We start from the raw sequence: 21,834 nt of genomic DNA, 5'->3' as shown, positions 1-21,834 counted from the left end.
TCTGATCCTTAACTGGTGCATACTTGTATTGCGTGATATATTTGAAAAGAAGACTACAGAAAGTTAGAAGGAAGGAAACAGAAGATGACAGATGATCTGGGAGTGATTTTTTTTCATACTCATGTACATTTAAATACAGTGAGCAGATTTGCTGCCATAACCATGATTAATAACCAGAGTTGCATGATCTATCTAGTTGCTAATATTTGTCATTATTCCCCTTGATAAACTAAGGGACTTTATAATAGATAAGTTCTAAATTCCTTTTCCATTAAAAAAAGTGTTACAAGTGAGTGCAAGGATGTAAAGATCTGAGTGTCAAGTAGGAATTAATGGAAACAAATAAATAGTATACCTTTGTGTTACCTTTCATCAGCATTTTACATTTGTTTTGCTCCCTGGCTGCACGAAGACATGCTTGAGTAGGACCTTCTGGCCTATTTTCCTTTTCACAGTAGTGACCAACTGCAAGATAAAACAATTTATTTATTTATTGTTATTGTTGTTGTTGTTCGTGGGGCTTGAATTCTGGGCCTGGGCACTGTCCCTGAGCTCTTCAGCTCTACCACTTGAGCCACAGCACCACTTCTGGTTTTCTCGTGATTAATTGGAGATAACAGTCTCATGGACTTTCCTGCCCTGGCTGGCTTTGAACCATGATCCTCAGATCTCATCCTCCTGAGTAGCTAGGATTTCATAATCAAAAATATTGCTTCAAGTAGTTATTTTTTTAAAAAGAGAGAAGGTCTACATTTTACAATGGTGAATGGTCTTGAGCATAAAGGAGCTCTCAGGAACACTGACTAGGACCTGAGTTCAGCTGACAAAAAATACAAATAATAATAAACTCCATTGTTAACTAGTTTTTAATTATCATAGCCTGTTAAATAGTTAATACAGTCTGCTGTTTTCTGTGTACTTTTTTCAAGTACTGGATTTCTCAGCTTTCTCCGTTACAACTTGAGCCAAATGTATAGTTCTGGCTTTTTTTCTATTATTTGGAGGTATTTTGCCTGCTTAAGCTGGCTCTACATCATGATCATCCTATGTCAATATTTTAAGTAGCTAGAATTTTAGGTATGAACATCTAGAGCATAAGCTGTATTTATTTTTAAATATCTCTAGGATGGTGGTCACTGGTAAGATTGAGAAATCATCCGATCAATCATAGAGATTTTAGACATTTTACCTTTACCTGTAATTATAGGAAAATGAACATTTTGGCCTGCATCTATGGTTTTCAATGTTGCTTGAAGTCCAGAAATCTAGTGGGGAAAAAATGAAACAAATATAACATTTGAATTAATGACTATAAAGCTTAAAATCAAACATGAACTTTAACAAAACAAAACATAATTTTTAGTTAAGATCCAATTTCATTCTGGATGTGAATTTCACACATACATTTCACAGTGTACTTCACTGAATCAAGAATCTTCACCACACATTTTGATAAAATATTGTATTGCAATTAAACAGAAATATATAACTTTTTCTATTACTGAATAGCACTATAAAAAGTAGCAGATAAATTATAACCAATATAATGTGATCATGAAATGCTTGGATTAAAAAATGTGAAGGATTGCTATCTGTTCTTACATGGCAAACAAATGGATTATAATTTTTCAAACAATCTTATTTAGAGTAATGAAAGGTTTATGAAGCAATTTCTAACATAGCACAGAGTTCTGGTATGTTGAACACATTGTTCCCTTGTTGTCATCACACATTAAGATGGAATATTGGTTACAAATAATAAACTTAATATCCATACACTATTATGAACTAACTTTTTATTTAATTATGTTTTCTTTTTTTTTAGGTTACAGAAGTCCAACCAGAATAGTACTATATAATAATCATTATGTTTCCCTCACCTACTGTAGACTGAGAGACACTTTCTTAGACTTTCCCTATTTAACTGGCTTTGAATATTTAGAGAAATACTGACCAGGTAGTATTTTGCTAATGGTCCTAATTTAGGCTTGCTTGATGTATTTTCAATGGTTAAACTAGAGTTGTGAGACTTTAGGATAAGAGAATACATTTATTAGCACATTGTATCACAGGCATGTGCTTAAGACTAAGGATATCAATCTTGATCACCTAACTTCAGTGTTACTTTTTTCTTTGTATACCTGTACTTGTGAAAGCAAGTCATGAAGTGCAGCCAACACTTAACTGCTGCGTGGTTAAATTTAATTCCTGGAGGGAAGGACTATCTACTGTGCCATATGGGGTTTTTTTTTTAATCAGACAGATCTGTCTATTCTCTACTCAATCATTTGTTAATATTATTGTGAAACCACAGAGATTTACTTTACACTTCAAATTATAATCCATACCAGTTCAAACTGTTACATATTTTAACCCTGAAGTCTTTTTGGTTGGAAATAATGAAGAATACAATATATCATTTAATAATTGACTACTAACTCTTTTTTCTTATTGTTATTGTCAAGGTGATGTACAGAGGGGGTACAGTTATATAAACCAGGTAAAGCATACATTTCTTTTTGAATACTGTCACTCCTTCTCTCTTTTTCTCCAAGTTTTTCCCTACAGATCCTCATGCCACAAGTTGTATAGTTCATTTTCAACATAGTGTCTAGTGAGTATCACTGCTGCATTTGTTCATCCACCATTTCTGTGACCCTCTTTACTCTCCCCCCAACATTCTCAGCTCTTTCTTTCCATATCACTGACATTAGGGCTAGCTAATAAGAACATCTCCTTAGACTTGGTAAAAGATCCATGCAGTAGGATTGCCACCTAGCTCAACCTAGGCCTAGGCCCCATCCATAATTTAAAAAAAAACCCTCAGGCCAGTAGCCTCCTTTCCATGATCTCACGCATTTCAGAAATGCTTAGGAGTATGTGCTTTTCTCTCAACTGAGCTTGGAACTAAAAGTTTTCATATCCTTCTGAGTGGATAGCATCATCATTCTCAATGTCTAAAGCAAATCTGAATGAGGAAGATCCATTTAACTATACAGGTGCATGCAGTGCCAAAACAGTTTCTTTTTCTAATGGCATTTCTAAACTGTTATTATATATGTAAGCAGTAGTACAGAAAACGCAATTCTGATAGAATTATTTTAGCTTTGTAAATATGTTTTCATTTTAGGTATATATATATATATATATATATATATATATATATATATATATATATGGATGTATGGATGTATGTATTTGTGTGTGTATCAATCATATGTATACCTATTTAGTAGATGAGAAAATAGACATTTTAAATGCCCTGATTTTTCACATAGCTAACTTTGCATAACTGTGAATCACCCATCACTCCCAATCCTTAACTCTTTTAACTAAACCAGTGAAGAAACAAAATGAAACCCAAAGATTTTATCTGTTTTAAGCATATTCTTCATCTGGCCATTGATCTAACCTCAGGAATCTCCCTTTTATTTGAGATATAAGAATTAAAGACATTTCTAGGAGGGTAAGTTAGCCATAATCACATACCAGCTAAGAGAATATTAAGTGCTGGAAGTAAAAAGAATGTAGTATAAATACCTCCCATGGATTAGATGTAAAGGATTAAGGAGATAAAATTTTGCAAATCAGACATATAAATGTCTTATATGATGATATAATAATTTATTCATGCTTAGAATTCAAACATTCAAGAACATAAAATTAAAAGTCAAGCCAAAAAGGCACCAAACAAGGGATGTTTTGTTTTTCAGAAGCTAAAAATTACACTGAAAACACACAAAAAGAGGCTAAAACATGCCTTAACAGTAAAATTACTAAAATAATAGTATTGCTATTATATAAGCTTTAATATTTTCTGGTCGGGCAAATTGAAAACCTCAACAAACAATAAAAGAACGTAAAGCTTAGTCACAGTATTATATTCTCTAATAAACATATATATATATATATATATAATGTAGTATAATATTATGGTTTGCTTCTTTAAATGCTTTGCCAATGATTCTATACCACTGTTCAAAATCTGAGCGAAGCCAGGTGCTGGTAGCTCATGCTTGAATCCTAACTACTCAGGAGGCTGAGATCTGAGGATAGTGTTTGAAGCCAGTCTGGGCAGGAAAGTCCATGAGACTCTTGTCTCCAATAAACTACTCAGAAAAAGCCAAAAGTGACACTAGCTTAAGTGGTAGAGCGATTGCCTTGGGTCAAAGTTGTTCAGGGACAGTATACAAGCCCTAAGTTCAAGCCCTAGGACCAACATACATCAAAAAGAAAGAAAAAGAAGGAAGGGGAGAAGGGAAGGGGAGAAGGGAAGGGGAGGAGTAAAGGGGAAGGGAAGGGAAAAGAGAGAGAAAGAAAAGAGAGAGAAAAAGAAAGAAAGAAAGAACTAAAGAAGAAAGAAAGGAAAGAAAGAAAAGGAAGGAAGGGAGGAAGGAAGGAGGGGAGAATAAAGAAAAGTAAATAACAAAAAATTTGAGCTAGCCTATGTGAAAAACCTGAGGGAAAAATGTAACTGTCGCTCATTAGCAAGATAAACACAAATTCACTCAACAACTAGGAATGTCAAGTATTCATATGGGAGACATTTCCAAGCAATTTTTATTCATTTTGTCCTGTTTCAACAATAATTATAAAGGTAGATTTTTATGGCTGCATCTTATATAAAATACCTCTGAGTTCTCAGTGCTTAGATAACTTGGCAAATATCAGTGTGCATAGCTGTCATTTTATATGTATAGCTTGGCATTTTAATCCAAGTGTATTTAACAACAGTAGCTGAAGGTTTTCTTTCAACTCTACTCTAATATGTTCCTATGTCTTTATGTTTCAGTTAAATACTATTTAATATAATAATCTGTATAGACTTTTAGATGGATAAAATACTTTTCTTAATTTTCTAAATGAGGTTTTATGGGAAAATTGGTAGATTGTTCTAAAATTTATCTCAGAAACAAAAGCCAACATTTCTACTTATGTTATAAAAATGATTAAAAACAATTTTTTTCCAAGGGTGCCTGAATTCTCTCTCCTCTCTTACCTTCCCAACAGCTCTGTCTCTTTCCAAGGAGATTAGCATTTTCTCCTTCAGCAAAGCCTGGTGCTTCTCATGTAACACCTTTATAGTTGGTTCATAAGATGCATAATGTAACTTTAACCTACAAATAGAAAAAGGTCACTTACGTCTTAAAAGGTAATAGAGTTAAATCAGTGAGTTCCATCTAACTTCTAAATCTTGTGTTTCTTTTCTTATTTCACTTATTTTTGGCTTGAGAATAAAAATGGATAACCATACAAAAATCAACACACAAGAGCCAAGAAGCACAGGAACTATTATTTATCATCAACTTCATTCATAACCAGGGGCTATAGGATGAAGGGTGGGAATGGCAAAACTATATTTGCTGTAAGTAGTTTCTACTTCCTTCTAGCACCTTTTGCTGTATTCAAGTATAAGCCCAGAAGATTACTGCTGTTCTTGGAGATTTGAGAAATTAGACTTTTTTAAATCAATGCAGAAATAACTTTCAAAAAGACAAGGACTACAAACAATGGGTGAATAAAGAAAAGGTATCATTGACACCATAAGAAAAGATGGCCAAAAAAAATAACAAGTATCTACTCAAGTGGCTCTATACTTGAATCATATCCCTACCCCCTTTATGCTTGGGTAATTTTTCAGAGATGGTCTCACATTTTTGCCCAGGGTGCAATTACAAGCATGATCATACTACCTAGGCCTTTCTTGGAGCTGTACCCATAGGCACACATACTATGCCAGTTTATTTTTTGAGATAGGTCTCACAATTTTTTTTTGTCTAGGCTTGTCTTGAACTGAAAAGTGCAATCTGTCCTATCTCTATTTCTTGAGTAGCTAGTGTTATAGGCATGCATCATTATGCCCAACTTGATATTCTATGTTTTGAATCATTCAGTATACAATGTTTATTTTAAGTCATTATTTGAAATGTGTTAATTCCAAAATATATGGGATAGTTCCAGAGATCTTTAGTTATTGGTTTCTACTGTAATTGGTTGTTATCAGAAAATGTTTTTGGATAACATCAAGTCTTTGAAATTTATAGAAGCTTCTTTAATGGTCCAGTTTAGTGAATATTCTATGCACATCTTAAAATAACATTGCTTGAATAACTTGAATAACATTCAAGCAATATTATTTATGTTAAACTGATGAAAAATGTTTTTCTATAAACAGGAAATTTGTGTGTATATTTTCTAATTATTGCGAATATAAATGTCCTATTATATAACTATGTTTTCCTCATAATTATATCAGATTTGGCATTAGCAGTTTTAAAGTACTTAGAGTAGTAGACAGTTTATGTTATATCTCCTGATGAACAGATCAATTTTTCAATATAAAACGTTGTTTTCATTTTATTTGGTCATATGTACATAGCTATTGAGCTATTCTATTCATCTGCTACAATTATCCTAGACATAAACATAAACTAATTATTACAAATGAGGGAAACCATGGGATCTATGTTTCTTTGGGTCTGGCTTACTTCATTTAATATGATTTTATACATGTGACCATATATCTAAGCAAAATGAACTCCAAGACAGGAAACATGGTTTATCCTTTTTGTGTTTTTTTTAAAATGTACTAAGCCATTTCTTCTTCCTTTTGTTTTCCCATTTTCCTATGGTTTATGCACTGTTGTCACAATATTTGATTTTGGTACCCTGGGTATTGTATTTCCATTTATCTGAATTAGGGAAGGGAAGGGGAACAACAAAGTGGTGAGACAAAGGCCAAAGGGCAAATCACTGCAACAGTGGCACAAGACAATACATTGAAAATGAACTGTACAACTTGGGTGGTTTGGGGGGAGGGAAAGTGTGAAAAAATGAGGGAGGAGGTAACAATTCGACAAGAAATATATTTACTACTTCTGTATGTAACTGCCCTTTGCTATACAGAATCTTTAGTTTGCTGTGAGCACATTTTTCAAGTCTTTCTTATTGTTCAGCCCCTAAAAATCTTCTCAGAAAGTTCCCCCTTATAGCAATGTTATAATGTTTATATTTCGCAAAGCACTTCTTTTAGATAACTGATTTAATAATAATAATAATGACAGAAATTAACTAAGAGTGTGACCTTTAGGGGCCTGAAGTGATAGTCGACTCAATGAAATGTCAACACCAGATGGCTCTGGCAGACAGTACAGGAAGAATCTCATAACACCATAGCATTTATGACCTATTAGAATACCCTTGCTTCTGCAGAATTATTTGATAGAGGATCCTTCTTAGAATTTAGAATGCTATCCTACCTAGTGAGGAGGCTGAGGTCTAAGGATTGCCATTAGAAGCCAGATCAGGTAGGAAAGTGCAAGAGACTCATCTCCAGTTAGCTACCAAAGAGCTGGAATTGGAGCTGTGGCTCAAGAGGTAGAGTGTCAGACTGGGGAATAAATACTAAATGACAGCACCCAAGCCCACAATCAGTTTGAGCCCAGCACTGACGGAAAAGGAAATTTAGAATGCTCAGTAAAAGAGGGAATAATATATATAAGGTGTAGGAAAGTAATATTGCTAAGCACAACTTCCAAAAAGGGTTGCTTCAGATGGAGTACTAGTTCTATAACAATTAATAAGACATGATCCAAAGTGAAGTTCCCCTAAGAGGACCAAAAAGTAATTGTATGTTTTTCTATTACAATATTAAAATTGTGGTTCTATTTTATACAAAAACTATTTAAATAAGAATATTCATAAAAGTCATTGATTTAAGAATATACATTATATTTCACTACTGACAGAAATAAAGCTTAATCATTAAAATACTAGAATTATAAATACATTTAATCTTATCAATTCAGCCATATTCAAAAAATAGAGTAACCAAAAATTTCAGGTAGCATTGAGTCCAATTCCATCCACAATTCTTCTTAGTCTGATTAACATATATATATATATATATATATATATAGGTATGTACTACAATTTACATTAATGTTACATATTTTTAAACACATAGGTATAGAATCTTTATATTCTAATTCATATACAGTTATTTTAAGAAAAATATTGATGACAAATTTCCCTTTTAGTATCTTTGGCTAACTCACTCATGAGATTAAAGTCACTACCAAAAAAGACTATATATTATAGCATGGAAACAACAGTCAGAAAAGCTGCTAACTTATTCTGAATGTGTACTTCTGTTTCATCAGTTTCATAAGTATTTCATATTTCCTTATTCATAATTTCTATATTGCATACTGGTATTTCTAAAAATAAATTCATAATAAAATATTCAGGTTAAATTGAATTTAAATTATAAAAATTAAATTATACAATGAGATTATCAATGTAAGCAAAAATTCAACATTTAGACATTTACAATTAAAGGAAAAGTAAAAACAAAATTGAAATATTTTAGTAAAATATGAAACTGAGAACTTAAACCAGGAATAAGAAAGATCTATTGTACTACTGTACAATGGCACAGTTACTAGAAAAGATATTCACTAGTGATTGATTGACATGATTGCTACCTTTATTGTGAATGGTCGACAGTATCTCTGGCATCTTATTTTGGTCCTTCGGAAACATGCATTAGTGATTTATCCACATAGCTAAATAAATGAATAACTTCTACAGATTACATGAGGAAATACAAGCTTCTTGAGTATTCTCCCCTGGTGCTCTCCAGATAATAAAATATGAAAAAATACATGATCTGAAGTAATTAATTGTATAAGAAATGAATTATAGTACTATTTCAATTAAGTATATTTAGATATTTAACAATAATGATACATTTTAAAATATAAATAAAATAAATAATAAAATATATAGTGGCTATTGTATCAGAGTGCACAGATACAGAGTTTTTGTCATTAGAGAAAGTTCTAAAGTTCTAGTAGGTAATACTGCTCAAGAATAAGCAAACAGAAGTTTAGTTAAGGATTAAATATTTTTTATTTCTTGAATTTTAGTGGGTATGAAGTTAAGGAGGGAGAGAAAGAAAATCTATGTTCTGTCTTCCAAATAATTTCTAAAAAGTGCTATCATAAAGTCAAGGCCATTTAAGATATGCCTCCTACCTACTGCCAAGCCTCACATGAGCTTTACTCCAAATGTACACAATCTGATGAATGGATTATGCTCCTTTATACAGTATGTATGTACCTACCATCTTCCAAGTGCACCCTAACTGATTCCACTCCATTCAATTGATTCATAATTATAATCTAGAACTGTTGACCTGAAAATATTCCTTTTTAATATATATTTATTGTGAAGATACTGTACACATGGGTTACTGTTACATGAGTAAGGTAATGAGTACATTTCCTATTGAGCATTGTTACCTCCTCCTTTGTTTTTCCCCTATCATCCCTTCCCTCCCCACTTTACCAACTCCTCCCTCCTCCACCCCGAAGTTGTAAAGTTTGTTTTCAACATAGTGTCTTGTATATCTCAGTGTTACAATGAGTCAACCTATATCCTTATTTCCGCATTTTGTTATTTCCCTTCCCCTCCCCAAATTAGAAAAATGTATATACAAGATGTAGGACACCAGAATCAAATACAGTGAAAACAGGCCCTGTAACGTTACAGTCTGGTTGAAGCAATTACCCTCTAGCTAATATAGCAATAATGCAGTATACTATGTTCTTTTTCCACCTAAAACTTTCTCTATTATACATCCCAGAACCTCTGGGTCTTTATGCATTTACTCATCCTCATATTTTTTGAATACATAGTATACTGTCTGTCACATACTTGATGTTCAATAATAGTTGAATTAATATTTACCTTTACAGCATCTGCCACTACCAAATTACTTAGTAGTAATTGAATAAATCTTTAACAAATATGCCAGCATATATTATCACTTACCCTTTGAGGTCATTAATCAACTTTGTTTTTTCTTGGATTGTTCGCTTATGATGCATTCGATGATAATCACGTTCTTTCTGAATTTTCAGCAGATTTTCTCTAGCTTTGCTGAAAAATACAAAAAAACTATCAAATCTAAAAAACTATTGTTAATTCCTTTCTGAAAATTTATTTACCCCTCAGTTAAAATCAATATTATAAATTCAAAAAAATTCCTGAAAAACAATACTATAATTCTCACTGAAAGATTAGGTACAACATAATGTGTATAAAATTTAAAATGTGTGAGAAGGTGGAAAATGAAATGACAAATTTTGAAACTCAACGTATGATTGATCTTATTTCACTTGACTAAATCAAAGTACAAATGTATGCTGTCAGAATACTTCCAAAGTACAATGCAACTACCACTAATGAAAATTTGTTTGAAATACATATAGCACAGAATGAATCACGACAATTATAAATAAAGGAGAAGAAAAGGAAGTATACTTGATTGTTTAGCATAGGTAATTGGAAAGGATTACATAAGTTTTGGAAAACCAAACTTTGCTTCTAGTAATTCATATAGAAGTATATTCTGTCCATTAATTAAATTACTCAAAGTAAGTAATACTATATTAGAAAGGTCATCGATGTTAGTTCTGTATTACAAAATTGTTCAATTGTATATATGTTTGCACATCCCTGGTTGCTAAAGCAAGTATGAGTTTTAAGTGAATAATGACTGGGAATGTTTTAGTAACCTCATAAAAGAAGTTAGTTACAGTATAATGTAAAATATCTAATGAAAAACAGTGTCTAGGTAATCTTGAAAATCTGACAAAATACTATTGCATGGAGATACTCACATCCTGAAAAATGATTCAATTAGAGCACTAATATCTCATGCTAGGGTTAGAATTGCTACATTCTTATGTGACATGGCAGACTTCAAAGCAAAATTAGGAGAAACAAGGGTCACTTCAGATTGATAAAAGGAACAAATTGAGAGAAACAGACAACATTCAGAGACCGTACAGACCCGACACAGAGAACTTATGAGTTTTTTTTTGTTTTTTTTTTTTTTGATCCGGTTGTGGGGCCTGAACTCTGGGCCTGGGCTCTGTCCCTCAGCTCTTCAGCTCAAGGCTAGCGCTCTACCATTTGAGCCACAGCGCCACTTCCGGCTTTTTTTTCTGCTTATGTGGTGCTGAGGAATCGAACCAGGGCCTCAGGCATGCAAGGCAATTGCTCTACCATGAGCCAACTTCCCAAGCCCAGAACTTATGAGTCTTAAAGATAGAGCCCTGTAACCAGGGCAACTCTACCATGAGTCAGAGCTGTCTTGGGAACCTTGGCAGGAATTATTTGTGCAAGATCTTGAAAAGTTTCAGCAAATCCAGAGCCTGAGTCTCTCTGGTGAAAGAACCACCTAGATGAAGAAAATAGCCTGTGAGCCTGGCACTGGTGGCTCATGCCACCAGCTACTCAGGAGGCTGAGATCTGAGGATCGCAGTTCAAAGCCAGCCCGGGCAGGAAAGACTGTGAGACTCCTATCTCCAATAAACCAACAGAAAACCGGAAGGGGCGTTGTAGCCTTGAGCTGAAGAGCTGAGGGACAGCGCCCAGCCCAGAGTTCAAGCCCCATGACCGTCAAAAAAAAAAAAAAGGGCTGGGAAGGTGGCTCAGTGGTAGAGCGCTTGCCTTGCATGCTCAAGGCCCTGGGTTCGATTCCTCAGCACCACATAAGCAAAAAGAAAAAAGCCGGAAGTGGCGCTGTGGCTCAAGTGGTAGAGTGTTAGCCTTGAGCTGAAGAGCTGAGGGACAGCGCCCAGGCCCAGAGTTCAGGCCCCACGACCGGACCCAAAAAAAAAAAAAAAAAGAGAAAATAGCCTGTGAGTTTTTGGAGGCCTGGAGTGGGAGTGAAATCACTCTAGTAAATTCAAGACTCCATGTCCTGGGATCTAACATAGGAACCTGCAAATAGCACCTGAAATCCATCTCCCAGTGCTGGATCCTGGCTCAGATCTTTACAGGTCCTGATGGGCCACTCTGCCTCTGACAGATGGCATTGATGTCTCTAAACCACGCATCTAACTATCTATACTACAAAAAAATCAGTTCTGGGTGGGAGAAGTTTACATCTTTCTTTTGTTTTCTTTATTCTTACCTCTTCTGTAGTCATTATATGAGAAACATATATCCACATTTTGAAATTCAATTTGCAACCATCTCTATCTACTATCGCCCTGTCCCATTTCTGTTTACCTTCTGTATTCAATTAGATTGATTCTCTCTCTTATTTTTCTTCTATTTCCCTCATCCAAAATCTTTCCTTATTCTCCATACTTTTGGCAGGGCATATTTGTCTTGTACTCTTTTTTCACTATACTTTCAAATGGATCTTTTCTATGTATTTCCCTTTTCTTTCTCATTAGTTACTTTAGCTACTTCTCTATTTATCCTTATTACACCATATACCCCTCACTATTCTTTAGTACTATTCCTCTTATTTCTTTACAATAGTAGCCAGCTTAATTAATGTCTTCCTTATCACAAAGCATTATCTTTGTTTCTTTATTTCTCTGGAGATAAAGGAACAATGTCAATGATTGTTATTAATTGGTGATTATTGTATTTTCACTCTGGTGTGTCTGTTCACCATGACTGCTTCTACACCTTAGTCTGCCTCCCTAGGAGAATAGAGGTGTAAACCTAGTGCTTTGTGAGAATAGTGGGTGAATGTTAGACAACTAAGCAACACCTTCAGTCCAATACTGGAAAAATACAATACAGCTTAAGTACTGTCCTGCCTTTCCTACACATTGTGAATACCTCATCTGAAAGAACACAAGACACTAAAACCTCCAAACAAAGACTGGTCTCTGAACAAAACAATATGTCTTTGCCAAAAGGAAATAATTCCAAAATAAAGCACTTGGATGATAGTAATGTGGATGAAATCTCAAGAAGCTGAAAAGAATAATGGTAAGAATTACCAATAAAATTAATGAGTAACTTATAAACAATCAAATGAATTTGAAGAAAATACAAACTGAATCACATAAGAAAGACAATGAACAAAATGAAAGAATTCAATAAAGGTACAGAAATCCTAAAAATATTCAATTCTGGAAATGAATCTCTCAATATTCAAATTAAAAAACCCTCAGGTAAAAACTTACTTTCAAGAAAGACTATGAGGATAAAGTACAGAAATTAAAAAATTTAGATAAAAGCAAATAAAAATGAGAAAATATAAACAACATATAAGAAAACATTAAAAAGAATACAAGCCTATAAATCATGACATTAGAGAAAATATATACAAGCTAAAGACACAGAAAATTTTTACTCAATATTACTCAATAGTAAAAACTTTCTACAATCTTGGAGGAAAAATGGATAACCACATATAGACTATATGGAGGACACTAAACAGACAAGATCAGAAAATCATCTCTGTACATTTTTGTGAAAGGTACTTTTATTTTCCTCTCTTTAGAAACAGTGCATTGATAATCATTTTAAAGTGGATTGTATAGATTTTGGCAAAAACATCATCCAAAATCTATGGAGAAGGATGTTAGTTCAAAATATGCCTCTCATTAATCCTATAACCTGGGACATGGGATTAAAAGCTTCTGAGTCTCAATTTCCTAGTATGCAAATTTTAAAATTATCATTTTCAAAGTGTTTCACACATTATTTAAATTATGTCAAAAAATATAATATGTGAAATAACAAACATATCTGAAATTATTTCTAAAGAATAAATAAACCCAGCGGGAAAAGGTCTGGCAGACACAGAATTATAAACTTCAAGAAAATAAGTGAATGATAAAAGCAAAGGAATTCTACCTTTAAGACTTTGTCAGTACTACAATAGATACAAAAGGGAATCTAACACATAGAAAAGGAAGATAAATGCAACCAGGTAAAAAATAGAAAAAGAATGAATCACAGTACATGAATAGAATGCAAATAAGGATGGAAAAAGAAGTAAACATCACACACAAAAAAAAAAGCCAAATGACCAAATGAGAGGAATCCCTGCATATCTTTCAATTATAGCACTGAATGTCATTTGTTTCAGGTCTCTAATCAAAAGACACAGTCTACTGGGCTTATTGCCTAAAAGAAATGCATTTCACTGGCAAAGAAAAATAGACAAAGTTAAATGATGAAAAAGTTATAAATAGAGCCTCAGAGCAGGCAGGAATACAAACCCTTATCTGACAAAGTAGATTTCAAAGTAAAATTATCCAGAATAAATAATAAAAAAAGTCACTTCATAATGATAACAGAATTTCCAGTAGGTGAAAATAATTATAAATATGTACTCATTCAGTGTCAATGCAATCAATTTCATAAAATAAACACTACTAGACACCAAATATAGATAGACACTAGCACAATTATAGCCAACTTTTATAACCCACTCTACCCATTACATGGAGATTCCGCAAATAAACTTCAGAAACATCATCAACAACAAAAACTACAAAATTACGTCCTATAGAGCCTCGCCAGTGGCTCATGCCTGTAATCCTAGCTACTCAGGAGGCTAAGAACTGACCATCAGGGTTCAAAATCAGCCAATCAGGGAAATCCTTGAGACGCTTATCTCCACTAAACCACTCAGAAAACCGAAAGTGGCACTGTGACTTAAGCGGTAGAGAGCTGGCCTTGAGCTGAAGACTGTAGGGACAGCACGCCCAGGCCCAGAGTTCAAATCCCATGACCGACCAAAACAAAAAATTACATACTATAGAATAAATGGGATCAACACACATCTATCTGTAGAGACCAATTCATCATAAAGGTGTACCATATACAATCTACTGAGCAGCATGCAGAATTTTCTCTAAAATAGATCATGTTTTAAGACATAAAGTTTAAGCAAACATAAGAAAATTGAACTGATTTACTGTATTATATCAGGCCACAATAGAATAAAACTAGAAAACAATAACGAAAGAAACTACAGAGAATATTCGAATATATAGATCATGAAAAAAAATGTGGAAAATAAATAATCCCTTTAATCAAATAAAAATGAAAACTTTCCTATCTTTTGGAATATAGCAAAGACAATAACATGAAGTAAGTGTATAGCTAACAGTACCTGCATTTAAAAAAAAATCAGAGAAATCTTAAATAAATAACCTAATGATGTCCCTCAAGCTCTTACAAAAATATAAGAACAAACCAAAATGCACAAAATAAGTAGGAAAATAAATAATGAAGATTGAGACAATAATAAAGATACAAAACAATATACAGAATCATTAAAACAAAAAGTTATTTCTTTGTAAAGGTAAACGAGTTTAATAAACTCTTAGCCAAAGTAAGCAATATAAAAAGGGAGAAGATACAAATTGATGAAATGAAACTTGAAAAAAAGAACATCTCAATAAATACAAAATGAAATTCAAAGGATCAATGGAAAATATTTCAAAAACTCATATCCTAATAAACTGGAAAACAAAATGTAGATGACATACAAAAATTGACCCAGGAGATATAAAATTCTTCAAAGACCTATAATGAGGAAGGACATTGAAGCAGTAATAGACTCTGAACAAAGAAAAGCCCAGGACTAACTGGATTAACTACCAATTTTTATTGTAATTTTAATGAAATAACACTAATGATGCTGAAGCTAATCCATAAAAAAGTAAGGAACTGACTCAATGAAGCTACTATCCTGAAATCTTTCAGGGACACAAAGTGAAAATGAAACAAAATTATTGATCAAGTTTATTGATGAACATGTATGAGAAAATTCACAATAAAATTCTTCCCATTGAATTCAACCACATATTAAAAAAGGTAATATTCTACATGATAATCAAGTTGGTTTCATTGTGGAAATGCAAGGATAGTTCAACATATTCCTATCAATATATGTAGTACAACATATAAATGAAATAAAGGACAAAAATCATATGATCATCTTAATGGATGAGGAAAAAGCCATCGATAAAACTCAAAATCCTCATTATTATGAAATTCCTGAAAAAATAAAGAGTGGAAGGAATGTATATCAACTTAGAAAAGCTATATTACAAACTTAGAGCCAACATTTGTCTAAATGAAGGAAAGTGGAAGTGATTTTCTCTAAAGTTAGGACTGAGTCAAGAATTTACAGTCTCATTCATTTTTATTCAATCCAAAACAATAAAAAGAAATAGAATTAAAATGACCAAGAAAAGGAAAGAAAGAGGTCAAGTTTACCCTCGTTGAAATTGCTATGACCCTACATTTGGAAGACTCTACCTAATTACTTAAAGTTGATGAATAGCAGGATGAAGAAAATCAATATAAAACTATCAATAGTAATTTTTTCTAGGCAAGAACAAAATCAGAAAAAGAAATCCTTTTCAAAATAGTCTGAAAAAAATAAAAACCAGTTGATTAACCCAATGAAGAAGGTGAAAGATTTCTACTGCAAAAGCTACAAAACATGAAAGAAAATGAGGAAGACACCAGAAGATAGAACTACTTCCCATATTTGTGGATTGGTAAAGTTAATATTGAGATAACAGCTAAATCACTAAAAGAATCCTATATAATCAATGCACTCTCCATCAAAATCCTAATGCTATTCTTCACAAAATGGGAATATAAAATTAAAAAATTCATATTGAAACATATAAGACTGTGAATAACAAGTGAAACACTGAAGACAAAGAGAAAAACTGAATGTATCATAAAATTGAACTTCTTTTTAAAGTATAGAATTATAGTGACAAAAATCGCATGGTAACAGTACAAAAACAGAAATATAAACTAAAGAAATACAATAAAAGACTCAGAAATAAATTCACGCAGCTGTATCCACCTAAGTGTTTACAAAGAAGCAAGAAACACAGATTGGAGAAAAGACAACTGCTTCAGAAAATGTTTTTTGGAAACTGGATTCTTCTTATTATAGCTTCAGAAGCCTGAAACTAAACCCCTAATTTACTGTCAAAAGGACCAAAGATCTCAAAAACAGAAACTTTGAAAAAACTACAGGAAACAAAGGGAAAACTTGAAGATATTGGCATAGGCAACAACGTTAGGAATGGGACTGTAATTGTTTAGTAAATATGAGCAAAAATTGACCACATGACTCAGATGAAATTAAAAAACTTGGAGACATCAAAAGAAAAATATTACCAGAATGGGTACAAATCTCTGTAAGCTATTCATCAAAGAATTAATATCTAGAATACATAAAAAGCTTGAAAAATTAAATATCTAAAAAACCAATAATAATGGGTTAATGAATATTAATAAATGAGTTAATGAACTTCAAAAGATTTACAAATAGCCAAAAATGCATTAAAATGTTTAATATTTTTGCCAAAAAGAAAATGAAACTCAAAAAAACACTGAGAGTCTATCTCATCCCAGTCATCATTTCTATCAACCAGCAAACAAACAATAAACATTGCCAAAGATGTTAGGGAAAAGGAACCTTTATACATTGTTGTTTATAATGTAAATTACTGCAGCAGCTGTGAAAATCAGTATGAAAGGTCCTAAAAGACACTAAATTTAGAAATACTATATGATTCTCTATGCTAGTCTGGGGCATACATCAGGGCTGAAGGTATGCGGCACATGATAATATATCACAGCCATGCTTATCACAATACTACTCAAACTGTAGAGTCAGCAATACCCAGAAACCATACGAAGATGAGAATTGTAATAGTAATGGGACATAAGTGTAAAGGGGCACAGTCACTTCAGGGTATGAAGATAGTATAATGAATCTATTTTAAAGGAGGTCAGAGAGGAAGGGAGGCTAAGAGAGTATAACAAAGTGAGTAAAGTTGATGAAAGTACATTGTATGTATGTTTGAAATTACTTCAATTAATTTATGCAGATAAAAATAAATCTAAAATTATATTCAATTAAATGGCTTTTTGTTATGCACAGATAATACTTGATAAATGTTCATCATTATCATCATCACATCACCGTTCCTACTCAGTATATTAGAAAGGCCAGATTCAAGCCCTGCGGCAATGGCTCACACCTGTAATCCTAGTTATCAAGGAGGCTGAGTTCTCAGAATCCTACTTTGAAGCCAGCTATAGTAAGAAAGTCTGTAAGCCCGATGTGGAGCTGAGGCTCAAGGGATAGAATGCTTAAATGAAAATACTAAGGGAACAGAACTTAGTCTCTGAGTTCAAGACCTAGTACCAGCACACAAACAAAAAGAGGCAGATCCATTTTTTTTTCTTACAGATCTGTTTTCCTGCAGGAGGACATATGCAATAAATAGGTAGCTGAGTCTACTCTAGCAGACCAAAAGTATCAAGATGCATCACTATGTGTGTCTACATAAATTAAATTTTTATGAACATCATTGTAAGCCTACTGAAATTATCTTATATCTAGTGTCTTGGTAGTTACATAGACACATCTTATTTCTCTTATCTGAAATGTAAATCAGCAACAGGATAAAAGTACTTGAAAAATGCTTCCAAGTTTCTTAATCAGAACCACAGATGTGCAGCACTGTATGAACTCATTTTTTCAATATACATTTAGAAATCTATTTGTGCTCATCCCAGGAAAGAAAGCATAGGAATTGACTGAAGTATTAGACCTTAAAGTTTTTCTGACCATTAAATTGGTTTTCAGAGACTTGCTTTCTGTTTGCACAAATGAAATCTACTCAGTGAGACAATTTAAATTCATTTCATGGTGATGCTTCTCCTTTTATGACCTTTCCGATGCCCATCTGCTTAATAAAATGAAAATACAAGTTGTACTGAATAACAGTGTAAAATATTCATATAAGTAATTAATATTTTCTGCACTCTATAGTATTTTCTTATCACATTAGTACAGCATCTTTATTTCCTAAAAAAGATCTTTTATTAATACAGACACCAAACACTGATTCAAGAGCAATGAAGTAAGTTATTTGGTGAAGCAGTCTATTTAAATTTATATATCATAAAGAATACAATTCACATATGCCTTCTCTTAATGAGATGGCACAAAAGGTACTCAATATCACATTTCAGGAATTTGGCAAATCAACATGTATAATTATACAATGCAATAATCAGAAAGGTATATTCTCATAACACTGTGAAACCCCAAAACTCCACTTCTTAATATGTGTTACTTAGTAATATGACCTTTAAAAGTATTTAGTATGTAAATGGACCTGGTAAGATATATTACTAACTAAATGATTTTAAGTAATAATTTGATATAATCATTCATTTATGAAATTGTTAACTTATTTGTTATTATTTGGGAAGAGAATACATACTTGTCCTTGCTTACTTTAGCCAATCAAAGCATGCTATCTTAACTACTTATTACTAACAATTATTATTATTTATAATTTCTTATAATTTTATATATTTTATAGTATAAATATTTTATAATTATTTTAATAATTATATTATTTTCTCCATATGAAAAATGAGCTAAAGTAATTTCTGATCACAGTGGTCATTTGTCACTATCTATAAATCATGCTTAAGTCACTCATATTAATGTTAGAATGATTGTTAAATGGCCAAATATAAGTGAGCTAGATTAGAGAATAATTTCCTTATATTCTTTTTTTTAAAGGTGGAGTATGCCCATATACAGAAATTATACCTTTCAAGTTAACAAGCAATTACCTAAATCCTAAAGCATGAAATTTTATGGGCTTCATTATTATCTTTATTTTCACAGTGTTTGTTTCTGAAAGTCATTAAATTAAATGGGTCTTCACAGAAACTGGGTACTTTTTGAACTTTGGTGGAAGTAAATTTTGTAAAAAATCAGGAACTTTACTAAAGTTCCTAATTTTTTCTCAATATTAACTGCAATTTAATTTTAAATGTCTTTATTTTCTGGTAGAAGAAAATAAAATGTTTATTTAAAATAATGTTTTCCTATCTTCCATTTAACAATCTCAGCCAAGATTATTTTCTTTTAAATCTTTGTACAACATTATTTTCTACCAAATCTTTAGGGCTTTCCATTGATCCTTTCTTTTCAGCATTATATTTGCTTAATGTAAAAAGTAAAAAAAGGAAACCAATACTCTAAATGAGGCAAGAATTAACATGGCAAAAAGTTGCTTAAATTCCCTTCATAATAAGAAAATGATGCCCACTCTAAAATTATGCTATCAAAACAACAAATATCAATTACAATATCAAAAAGCATCATCATCTAAAAACCATTAAAGTCTAGATATGAAGTTAAATATTAACAGCACAAGTGTTTAACTTTCTACTATGTATCAGGTACAGTATAAGCCCTGCAGGTACCATGATATGAACACAAGACCCAGTCTCTATTATATGCATCTCAAAAAATGACAACAAGATATTCATTAAGCTTACAGTATAAATTTCCAGATCTTTCACATGTATTCATTATTACATTAGAAGATATTTTAAATGAGATATGAATAGAAAGACTAACCTTCTGAAGGTATCATTCTTTCCTCCCCAAAATATGCATATAAACAATATAAACACCGATATTCATACCAAAATTCTATACATTTATTCAACTTTGTTAATCACAACTTCATCCTTCTCTTTCTATGGAATTTGGAAAAGTGAACCCAAAATATATATGATAATTCAAAGAGCCTAGAATACACAAGCAATCTTGAAAAAGAATAAAGGACTCATTTTTGACTCATTAAAAACTACAAAAATCAACAGTCTGATCCAGGTATAACAATATAAAACAGAATAGAAAAGAATGAAGAATGGAGAAGAAATAGAAATAGAAGTGAAAGAAATAGAACAGAGTCTAAAAATAGACCCACAGCTGATTTTCAATGGAAATTCCAGATATATCAATAACTTCTAAAGAAAATTTTCTCAATACCGGTGCCACAATTGGATATGCCAAAGAAAAGAGAACTAACTTACATCTCATGCTTCACACCATGCAAACAATTAAGGAATAGTTATAGAATGAAATAAGATTATAACCTTTAACACTTCTAGAAGAAAACTCAAAAGAATATCGGTATGGCCTGAGAGTAAGCAATGGTATATTAGATATAATAAAAAGCAATATCACAAAATGATAAAATTTAGCTACATCAAAATTTCAAGCATGTTCTCATTATAAGCAACATTATGGGCCTGGGCACGGTAGTACACATAGTGGTAAAATCCATGCATAGTTAGGATCACCACAATCTGAAGCCAGTCCCAGGCAAAAAGCACTATTCCCTAATAAAACAGCCAAAGTAGAAAAGGATTAGGTCATGGTTCAAGTGGTAGAGTGCCTGCATTAATGTTCTCAAAACTTTAAGTTTAAACCTCAGTACCATCATCCATTTCTCCCTTACACATGTTATTTTACTCCGTCACTTACTACCTGTTATCACACCATATATAAGTACATGTTGTCAATAGCAATTTTTTTAAACTTACCAAGTGTCAACAGTGTGGAGGCAAAAAGAGTAAAAGGGGCTTGTTAGTGAGGAAGAGACAGGGGCAGAATCACGTTCTGACACAGAAGATGGGGCAAGTATAAGAATAAAAAATAGAACTAACAGAAGGAACAAGTATACTCAATTTAGTAGCAGAGTTCTTCAATCTAGAAGGGCAATTAGCAAAGGTGAGATGAAAGTCAGACTTCAGGATGTTCAAGAGCAATGCACTCATGTTTTTAAAACTTAACCATAAACTGAGTTTATTTGCATTATCTACAGGATAAGATGGCATGCTACAGAAAATAAGATCAAGCAAAGAGGTTCCTAATTAATAAGATCCTAGTTAATAAACCTACAGTGATTATATATAAATTTCAGATGAAGAAAAATCTTTTAGTATGTAAACTGAGAAGATGTAAGGCTTATGAAATTCAAGAAATATTTAAATGATATCAAAATTCAAAGTATTTCATTTCTAGTAGTCTTTGACACATGAAATTACTGCCAGTCACTTCATGCACTTAAAGCTACCAATTGCTATATTTCAATGGAAAGCTAAAAATTATATCTTCCCTTTCTAAGAATGGTGTCA

At 32.4% G+C, this 21,834-nt stretch overlaps 1 protein-coding gene across 3 annotated transcripts in view; it reads right to left on the bottom strand.

Moving 5' to 3' along the window:
- The window catches only part of Spag16 (sperm associated antigen 16), a 775,427-nt gene that overhangs the window by 722,781 nt on the left and 30,812 nt on the right, over positions 1–21,834 (bottom strand). For all 3 annotated transcript variants that reach the window (XM_013028752.1, XM_013028820.1, XM_013028896.1), the window contains exons 6-9: positions 9,838–9,945; positions 5,000–5,117; positions 1,196–1,265; positions 356–465 (exon numbers count right to left, since the gene is read on the bottom strand). In XM_013028752.1, coding sequence (XP_012884206.1) covers positions 356–465; positions 1,196–1,265; positions 5,000–5,117; positions 9,838–9,945 — 406 coding nt within the window. The remainder of the gene's footprint in view (positions 1–355; positions 466–1,195; positions 1,266–4,999; positions 5,118–9,837; positions 9,946–21,834) is intronic.

Source organism: Dipodomys ordii, unplaced genomic scaffold (assembly GCF_000151885.1).
Source record: "Dipodomys ordii isolate 6190 unplaced genomic scaffold, Dord_2.0 Scaffold1, whole genome shotgun sequence".
Taxonomy (NCBI): domain Eukaryota; kingdom Metazoa; phylum Chordata; class Mammalia; order Rodentia; family Heteromyidae; genus Dipodomys; species Dipodomys ordii.
The sequence above is the reverse complement of the archived record's forward strand: the minus strand, read 5'-3'. Positions and strand labels throughout refer to the sequence as shown.